The sequence below is a fragment of the Rhinichthys klamathensis genome, unplaced genomic scaffold (genome assembly GCF_029890125.1).
Source record: "Rhinichthys klamathensis goyatoka isolate OS25496 unplaced genomic scaffold, OSU_Roscu_1.1 h1tg000633l_1, whole genome shotgun sequence".
Classification (NCBI taxonomy): Eukaryota; Metazoa; Chordata; class Actinopteri; order Cypriniformes; family Leuciscidae; genus Rhinichthys; species Rhinichthys klamathensis.
In genome coordinates, this window is record NW_026607079.1 from 161,770 (window position 1) to 172,500 (window position 10,731).

General features: G+C 35.6%; 1 protein-coding gene across 14 annotated transcripts in view; it reads right to left on the reverse strand.

The window, feature by feature from the left end:
- The window catches only part of LOC130076194 (peripheral-type benzodiazepine receptor-associated protein 1), a 187,628-nt gene that overhangs the window by 87,902 nt on the left and 88,995 nt on the right, over positions 1-10,731 (reverse strand). For all 14 annotated transcript variants that reach the window (XM_056241180.1, XM_056241189.1, XM_056241178.1 and 11 more), the window contains one exon: positions 4,571-4,723. In XM_056241180.1, coding sequence (XP_056097155.1) covers positions 4,571-4,723 — 153 coding nt within the window. The remainder of the gene's footprint in view (positions 1-4,570; positions 4,724-10,731) is intronic.

Sequence of the window (10,731 nt, forward strand, 5' to 3'; positions counted from 1 at the left end):
AGATTGAAACTTCAAATGGTCAGTAAATTGGATGTATTTTCATGCTATCCGTTAATATGCGACACAAATCCTGCGATATACAAAAGTTTGGACACATTTCACAAACTAACCTCAAGCATTGAGGAAGAAGCCTTTAGCTCACACAAATGCATAATGAACTGATAAGAACTGATATTTTCTGCACCACTATTGTATAATTTATGAGTGTTTTTCCAAGCCACACCTTCTGCTCCGCCCTCTGACTGCCATTGGTCACCAAACAGATAGTCCCGCCCACAACTCGCGTCATTGGTCGAGTCAGAGATGAGTGTTAAACTGGTGTATGAAAAAGCATTTTCACATCCAAAATAAACTTCAGGATTTCTATGGAAAATATTAATAAATTCTATGAATAAAACAGAAACGGAACTAATCAAAAAAGAAACTAAGACTACATGCACTTTATCGTTAACACATACAGGTTAAATTAAATTAAAATGCACTGGACTTCATCGCGTGTCAATCGGAGATGCTCGGATAGTCACGACTCGCAGCATGTGAGAGGAATTACGAGCCGAGTCCCTAATTCCCTTTTTAAACATGTTCAATGAGTCGGGCTGAATTTGACCGGTGTATAGAAGGTATTCACATGACATCACAGTGGGCGGAGTCACTGCGGTTACACCCACTGAGCTGAAAACACACAAACACACATCTAAAGTGGGAAAGAGCTGTGCGATCGACTGTACAAAGAGATTCTACAAGAAATCTGAGCACTTTAATTTCGCCAACAAACTTCATCTTGAAGTGTGACCAAGCGTCAAGTCAATTCAAATTTATTTACATAATGCTTCACAATGTTTGCGTTTCCAAGCAGCTTTGCAGAAAGTCATAATGTTATGTATGCGCAATATACACAAACACACACGAACACACACATATATAAACATCTATATACACACAGACGCACATGCACACATACACAAACACACACACGAACACACACATATATAAACATCTATATACACACAGACGCACATGCACACAAACACAAACACACACACATACGCACACATATATAAACATCCATGAACACATGGACGCACATGCACACATACACAAACACATACGCACATACACAAACACACATATATAAACATCCATGAACACACGCACGCACATGCACATGCACACATACACAAACACATACACACACACACACATAAACACACATATATAAACACCCATAAACACACGCACGCACATGCACACATACACAAACACATAAACACACATACACACAAACACACGCACACATATATAAACATCCATGAACACACGCACATGCACACATACACAAACACACACACACATACACAAACGCACACATACACACACAAGCACACACACACATACACGCACACATATATAAACATCCATGAACACACGCACATGCACAGTTGCATACATACACAAACGCACACATACACACACAAACACGAACACACACAAACATATGCACGCACATGCACACAAACAAACATGAACAAACACACATGCACACACACACACACACGAACACAAACATACACATACACACGTGCGTGCACACAAACACATGCACACAGCCACACACGCGCACACACACACACGAACACAAACATATACACACGAACACAAACATATACACATGCACACACACACGAACACAAACATACACACACATACACGCACACATATAAATATATATGCGAACACATGCACACCGCATATATCTACTCTATCATTGTGAGGACATTGACTGACACAATCTCTGCCCATCACAGTTACAGTGACTGCCTAACCTGAACCTGACCCTACCCTTGACCTAATTATCACCTAATCCCTAAAACCAAGTCTTGACCTTCAAACAGGCCTTTAAACAGCTCTTCGAAAGTGAGGATCGGACTAAATGTCCTCACTTTACTCTCTTTGTCCTCACAAAGATAGCTGTACAAGTACACACACACACACTGTGTTGGGTTCAGTATGTAGAGTTGCTCATTAGCCAGTATTACAGATTATGGTGTAGTCCATTACATAAGAGCAGAAACATCATTCGTTTCAGTGTAAACACAAAATAAGCCCTGAAAAAACCCCACAGGAACAGACCCATCATAAACACGTGGACAATAATCCCGACTCCTTCACAGAGGAAGTGACTCCATCCAGGAAAGAATCCTCCAGATTCCCGTTTATATCAATGACACTTAAGAGCTCGGAGAAACGGCTGAGCAATAACAGCATTACAACAGTTTACCAGTGGACTGAGCGGATTAAACCAGGACGGTGAGTGGGATGTAGGCCAGTGGTTTCAACTGGTTTTGCTTCACAACCCAGATTGGGAAGCAAAGACTCCAAAAGAATAATATGAACAATGTGGGAAGAATGGGAAAATTTTAAATTTGCTTCCCAAACATCTCTTAAATTATAATAATTTCACACATAAAAAATTTTCTGTGACACTTTTAGCAGAGACCATTGACCAGAGTTATTAGTTAACTAAAAAAAAAAAAAAAAAAAAAAAAACTATATATATATATGTTAATTAAAATAAAATAAACATTAACTAAAATTAAATTAAATACAAATACTTTTATTTCAGCTAGTTTTCAGCTATCAAAGCTACACATGTCTCATTTTCATTTAGTACTAAAAAAAATAAACTGAAATAAATTAATAAAAAACTAGATGAAAAAAAATTATATTTGAAAAGTTAACAGAAAAAATATATATAAAAAAACTAATTATTTTATTTCAGCTACTTAAATAAACTTAAATAAATGTACAGTATAAAAAAATTAACCAATAAAAATAAAAAGGTTTAAGTTTTTTAAGTTTAACAAATGCTCGCCTTGCTCTGTTCTGTGAGACCTTTTCAACGTAATTGCGTATTACGTGATGGCACGAACGCGCAACTTAAACCTTTTTATTTATTATTGAAATGACCGATCGTTTCGCTAGATAAGACCCTTATTCATCGTCTGGTGTCGTTTAAAGCCCTTTGAAGCTTCACTGAAACTGTCATTTGGACCTTGAACCGTTTGGACCCCATTGAAGTCCATTATATGGAGAAAAATCCTGGAATGTTTTCATCAAAAACCTTCATTTCTTTTCGACTGAAGAAAGAAAGACATGGACATCTTGGATGACATGGGGGTGAGTAAATTAGCAGCAAAAGTTTTTTTAAAAGTGAACTAATCCTTTAACTCAATCGCTACTTTCATGTTTTCATAATAGCACTATGCTATATTATGATTATTAAATGCTTTTAATATTGTGCATCCTTAGAAAACGGTCTAATAATGCATTTCATGGATTCTCATCTGTAAAATGCGCCGGTTTTGCCGGTTAATCAACACAACCACATGATATTTTTTAAATGAGTAGTCGAAATTAATCAGCTCTAGTAAACTGTGTAAAAAAAACTGACCAGTTATAAATAGAATAATATTGAATAAAAAAATATTGGGTAACACTTTATAGTACGACCCGCAAACACATACACAACCGAAATTACGGTGTACGTTTCTGTAATTATAGTGTACTTCCGTGTAGGAATGAGGGAACAATATGTTAATTTTTGGGTAATAAAGGGGTACAACCAGATATACAAGCACATTATTTATACTGTAATTATTTTAAAACTAACGGGTAGCTACCTATTCTGTTAATATATTCCAGGCAAAAATTGTACGTCTGTTGTATATAAAAGTTATCATCACATTTCTGGCAAAATATGTTCTCGTGCAATGTAGTTACAGGGTAATTTTGACATCTGTGGGTTGTAAATTAAATATACATACATATATATATATATATATATATATATTAGGGCTGTCAAGTGATTAATCGTGATTAATCACATCCAAAATAAAAGTTTTTGTTTACATAATATATGTGGGTGCACTGTGTATAATTATTTTATATATATATAAATACACACGCATGCTTGTATATATTTAAGAAATATTTTCATGTATATACTGTATATAGATTTATATATAATTTATATTATATATAAATATAAATATTTTATATATAAATAATATTTTTTTTCTTAAATATACATGCATGTGTGTGTATTTATATATATACAAAATAATTATACATACACAGTGCACCCACATATATTATGTAAACAAAAACCTTTATTTTGGATGTGATTAATCACGATTAATCATTTGACAGCCCTAATATATATATATATATATATATGGCTGTATGTAAGCACAGTATGATCAAAATTGAATTTATTGGCTTTTCTTACTAAACTACTTAAAGTAAAGCCAAAAAAATGATATCTGGTTGCACCCCTTTATTACCCAAAACTTAACATATTGTTCCCTTATTCCTACACGGAAGTACACTATAATTACAGTAACGTACACCGTAATTTCGGTTTACTTACGCAGTTGTTTGCGGGTCGTAATATAAAGTGTTACCCAATATTGATGTCTTTCATAGATAAACATTCCTAAGTTCATATTCATATCACATGTGATTTTTGGCTCAATGTTGGGAAACAGGCGCGTGTTGTGCCGGCACTCACCCTGTCGTCTCTGTCCTGTCTCTCTGAAGTGTTTTCTGCAGTCGCGCCGCTCTGATCTCTGGTAGAAGAGACCGACAGCTGTCTCTGGAGACGCAGAACCTCCTTCTGAGACTCCTTCAGGAGACGCTCAAACTCACTGACTCCCACAGGACCCTGAGCGAGACATGGAGGACATCAATCAGCGTGTTTTGCAGATCACTTAAATAGTCCTGCGGTGAGACAAATGTTGGTTCTGTGCCAGGTTCACACTTCAAATGTATGCCTGTGTACTTAAAAGTGTGTGTTCAGTGAATGCTGGCTATGTGCAGTACATGACACCTCCTGCAGGTGGAGACAGAAGTCATAATAATCAAAATGCAAGAGGGAACTGAGAGCTGAAATATAATAGAAGAGCAAATGCACAGGAATCATGTTATGTATTTAGTAAGTTGGTCATATATTTTAAGAACTTGATAAAAAAAAAAAATCAATCTGATTCTGATGTAAAATAAAATAAACAATATCAATCAATCAATCAATCAATCAATCGATCGATAGCCATGAGACTGCATAATTTTGTTGGCAAAACATCTACTCCAAAGAGTGAACAGTTGAAATATAAGAAAAACTGCACAGAAATCATGTTGTTTTTTTAGTAATTATTACAAACATTCAGTTGATCATATATTTTAAGAACTTCAGTACAAAAAAACATATGAACAGAAAAGATCTAATCTGATTCTGATGCAAAATAACCCAAGAAAATAAGATGAAAAACAAATAAAGTTTAATTTAATAAAAAATAAATCAATAATAAAATAAAATAATAAGCCTGACAGAAACTTAGTTGGAACTTCAAAGAGGGAACTGCAGAGGAATCATGCTATATATTTAGTAATTATTACAAACATCCAGTTGAACATATGAACAGAAAAGATCTGATTCTGATACAAAATAACCTAATAAGATTTAAAAAAAAATACAAGACTATGGCTGACTAAAATTTATTGGGAAAAATCAAATCTGAAGAGGGAACTGAGAGCTGAAATACATGAGCAACTGCACAGAAATCATGTTATATATTTAGTAACTATTACAAACATCCAGTTGAACATGAACATATGAACAGAATATCTAGTCTGACTCTGATGCAAAATAACCTTAAAAAAATTAGCCGAAAGACTATGGCTGACTAAAATTCGTTGGCAAAAATCTACTATATTTTAAGAACTTAATTTTAAAAAAAACATGAAGAGATCTATTCTGATTCTGATGCAAATCAGCAATACTTAAAGGGATAGTTCAGCCCGAAATGAAAATTAGCCCATGATTTACTCACCCTGAAGTCATCCTATGTGTACAGTATATGACTTTCTTCTTTCAGACGAATACAGTTATATTGTATTGATGCACTTTTATCATGAATAGATGCACTTTTATAATGAATAGACGCACTTTTATCATGAATAGATGCACTTTTATCATGAATAGATGCACTTTTATCATGGATAGATGCACTTTTATCATGAATAGATGCACTTTTATGATGATAGATGCACTTTTATCATGGATAGATGCACTTTTATGATGGATAGATGCACTTTTATCATGAATAAATGCACTTTTATCATGAATAGATGCACTTTTATGATGGATAGATGCACTTTTATCATGGGTAGATGCACTTTTATGATGGATAGATGCACTTTTATCATGAATAGATGCACTTTTATCATGGATAGATGCACTTTTATCATGAATAGATGCACTTTTATGATGGATAGATGCACTTTTATGATGGATAGATGCACTTTTATCATGAATAGATGCACTTTTATCATGAATAGATGCACTTTTATCATGAATAGATGCACTTTTATCATGGATAGATGCACTTTTATCATGAATAAATGCACTTTTATCATGAATAGATGCACTTTTATGATGATAGATGCACTTTTATCATGGATAGATGCACTTTTATGATGGATAGATGCACTTTTATCATGAATAAATGCACTTTTATCATGAATAGATGCACTTTTATGATGGATAGATGCACTTTTATCATGGGTAGATGCACTTTTATGATGGATAGATGCACTTTTATCATGAATAGATGCACTTTTATCATGGATAGATGCACTTTTATCATGAATAGATGCACTTTTATGATGGATAGATGCACTTTTATCATGAATAGATGCATTTTTATCATGAAAAGATGCACTTTTATGATGGATACATGCACTTTTATCATGAATAGATGCACTTTTATCATGGATAGATGCACTTTTATGATGGATAGATGCACTTTTATCATGGGTAGATGCACTTTTATGATGGATAGATGCACTTTTATCATGAATAGATGCACTTTTATCATGGATAGATGCACTTTTATCATGAATAGATGCACTTTTATGATGGATAGATGCACTTTTATCATGAATAGATGCATTTTTATCATGAATAGATGCACTTTTATGATGGATAGATGCACTTTTATCATGAATAAATGCACTTTTATCATGAATAGATGCACTTTTATCATGGATAGATGCACTTTTATGATGGATAGATGCACTTTTATCATGAATAGATGCACTTTTATCATGAATAGATGCACTTTTATGATGGATAGATGCACTTTTATCATGGATAGATGCACTTTTATCATGAATAGATGCACTTTTATCATGGATAGATGCACTTTTATCATGAATAGATGCACTTTTATCATGGGTAGATGGACTTTTATCATGAATAGATGCACTTTTATGATGGATAGATGCACTTTTATCATGAATAGATGCACTTTTATCATGGATAGATGCACTTTTATCATGAATAGATGCACTTTTATGATGAATAGATGCACTTTTATCATGGATAGATGCACTTTTATCATGGATAGATGCACTTTTATGATGGATAGATGCACTTTTATCATGGATAGATGCACTATCATCGATAGATGCACTTTTATCATGAATAGATGCACTTTTATGATGGACAGATGCACTTTTATCATGGATAGATGCACTTTTATGATGGATAGATGCACTTTTATCATGAATAGATGCACTATCATGGATAGATGCACTTTTATGATGGATAGATGCACTTTTATCATGGGTAGATGCACTTTTATCATGAATAGATGCACTATCATGGATAGATGCACTTTTATGATGGATAGATGCACTTTTATCATGAATAGATGCACTTTTATCATGAATAGATGCACTTTTATGATGGATAGATGCACTTTTATCATGAATAGATCGAGGGCTTGGAGCCAGAGGGGCGTAAGTGGCTTTTGACCAACTTTACAGGAGAGACAAAACAAAATTTTGACCACACTTCAATCACATGTATCATTAACCTTAAACCACAAACATTGCAACCACAGGTATACTTACATGAATGAGTATTTAAGTAAAAAATGTATGGCATATTAACACAATGAACATGTTCTAAAACATTTAAAAATAAAAAAATATGTCAAAAACGTCAGATACGCCTTTTTGGCACCAAACATTTCCAAGTCTTCTATGGACATATTGGGCGTATCTGCTGAACAATGCAGAAAATATTTGATAAAAAGGGGAATTGATTGAATAATTAACACTTGAATCACACTTGAACAAGTAATTATTTTTCATTTAACTCATTCATTATTATTATTATTATTATTATTATTTTTTTTTCACCTTTCCATTCTGGGCATCTGCTGAACACTACAGACTGTAATTAAAGTCACTGAACTTGCTAAACACACTTCTGATTGGCAATTCATGAGTTGTTCAATTGATTTCATTACAATTCTTTTTTTTTCAATACTCTATTCAATTGACAGTTCTCTCGTGTTCTTTTTGCTTTTTAGTTCTTTTCCCTCACCTTCCTTCCTGGAACATGAATGCCATGTGAATTAATGTACCCTTGGCCAGAATTTCTTAACCTTTTACGTTGGTTTCTTTTCCAATTTTCAACATCTCTCTGTCTTTTTCTTCCTTTTTGTGGTGTGTTGGCATCCTCTTCCTGGCCACTTTCAACCCCTCCCTCCTAAACAGGCTCAATGTCTACTGTCTCAGTCCCTCGATCTTCTTCTGTCTCCATGTGTCCCTCATCAATTGCATGATCTGTGTCCCTGCCTGTCTCTCTTTCCCCATCTTCTGCTGTCTACATGTGTCCCTCATCTCTCTCCCTCATCTCATGCTGTGTCCCTAAATTATATAATTAATATTTATTAATATCCTACATGAATGCCCTGATACTAATAACTCGGGGTAAGGATTAGATAAGGTAATGTTCTAACTTATTTTCTATGCAAGTCAGAACTCACTTCCTCCATCTGTCTCCATGTGTCCCTCAAGTTGATCTCTCTTCCTCACCTCATGGATATAATATCCTACATAATACAGGATATAATATCCTACATGAGTGCCCTGAATCTATTAGTTCAAGGCTAGGGTAAAGTAGATTATGAGAAAGTTCAAAAGAATATTCTCTGTCAGAACACAGGCACAGTTAGCCAGATCAGACCAAACCAATGGGATTAACGTTAGCCATGCTAGGCTAGGCTAACAAGGTAAGGCTCTCAAGGCATGATTATGTCTTACTGTCATCACTCTTGTGAGGAAATGCATTCAAACAACTCTGACTCATCTTCAACTTCTTCAATATACACTCACCTAAAGGATTATTAGGAACACCATCCTAATACTGTGTTTGACCCCCTTTCGCCTTCAGAACTGCCTTAATTCTACGTGGCATTGATTCAATAAGGTGCTGAAAGCATTCTTTAGAAATGTTGGCCCATATTGATAGGATAGCATCTTGCAGTTGATGGAGATTTGTGGGATGCACATCCAGGGCACAAAGCTCCCGTTCCACCACATCCCAAAGATGCTCTATTGGAGATCTGGTGACTGTGGGGGCCATTTTAGTACAGTGAACTCATTGTCATGTTCAAGAAACCAATTTGAAATGATTCGAGCTTTGTGACATGGTGCATTATCCTGCTGGAAGTAGCCATCAGAGGATGGGTACATGGTGGCCATAAAGGGATGGTCATGGTCAGAAACAATGCTCAGGTAGGCCGTGGCATTTAAGCGATGCCCAATTGGCACTAAGGGGCCTAAAGTGTGCCAAGAAAACATCCCCCACACCATTACACCACCACCACCACCAGCCTGCACAGTGGTAACAAGGCATGATGGATCCATGTTCTCATTCTGTTTACGCCAAATTCTGACTCTACAATCTGAATGTCTCAACAGAAATCGAGACTCATCAGACCAGGCAACATTTTTCCAGTCTTCAACTGTCCAATTTTGGTGAGCTCTTGCAAATTGTCGCCTCTTTTTCCTATTTGTAGTGGAGATGAGTGGTACCCGGTGGGGTCTTCTGCTGTTGTAGCCCATCCGCCTCAAGGTTGTGCGTGTTGTGGCTTCACAAATGCTTTGCTGCATACCTCGGTTGTAACAAGTGGTTATTTCAGTCAAAGTTGCTCTTCTATCAGCTTGAATCAGTCGGCCCATTCTCCTCTGACCTCTAGCATCAACAAGGCATTTTCGCCCACAGGACTGCCGCATACTGGATATTTTTCCCTTTTCACACCATTCTTTGTAAACCCTAGAAATGGTTGTGCGTGAAAATCCCAGTAACTGAGCAGATTGTGAAATACTCAGACCGGCCCGTCTGGCACCAACAACCATGCCACGCTCAAAATTGCTTAAATCACCTTTCTTTCCCATTCTGATATTCATTTTGGAGTTCAGGAGATTGTCTTGACCAGGACCACACCCCTAAATGCATTGAAGCAACTGCCATGTAATTGGTTGATTAGATAATTGCATTAATGAGAAATTGTACAGGTGTTCCTAATAATCCTTTAGGTGAGTGTAGGATTCATCAGTTTGTTTCATAATATTCATCAAAATCGTTTCTGCCTCAGACAGTTCCATGTCTGCAGTTGTGTCAGCCATTTTGAATGCAGTTTTAGGGCACCAACTACACTTACGCCCTTCTGGCTCTGAACAAAAATGTGGGTCCTTATTGTATTTTTCAGAGCCAGAAGGGCGTAAGTGGACTTACGCCCTTCTGGCTCCAAACATTACTCACACTTTTGTGTTAGGTCTGTATTGTTTTGTTGCTTTATTCAATACAGTTTGATC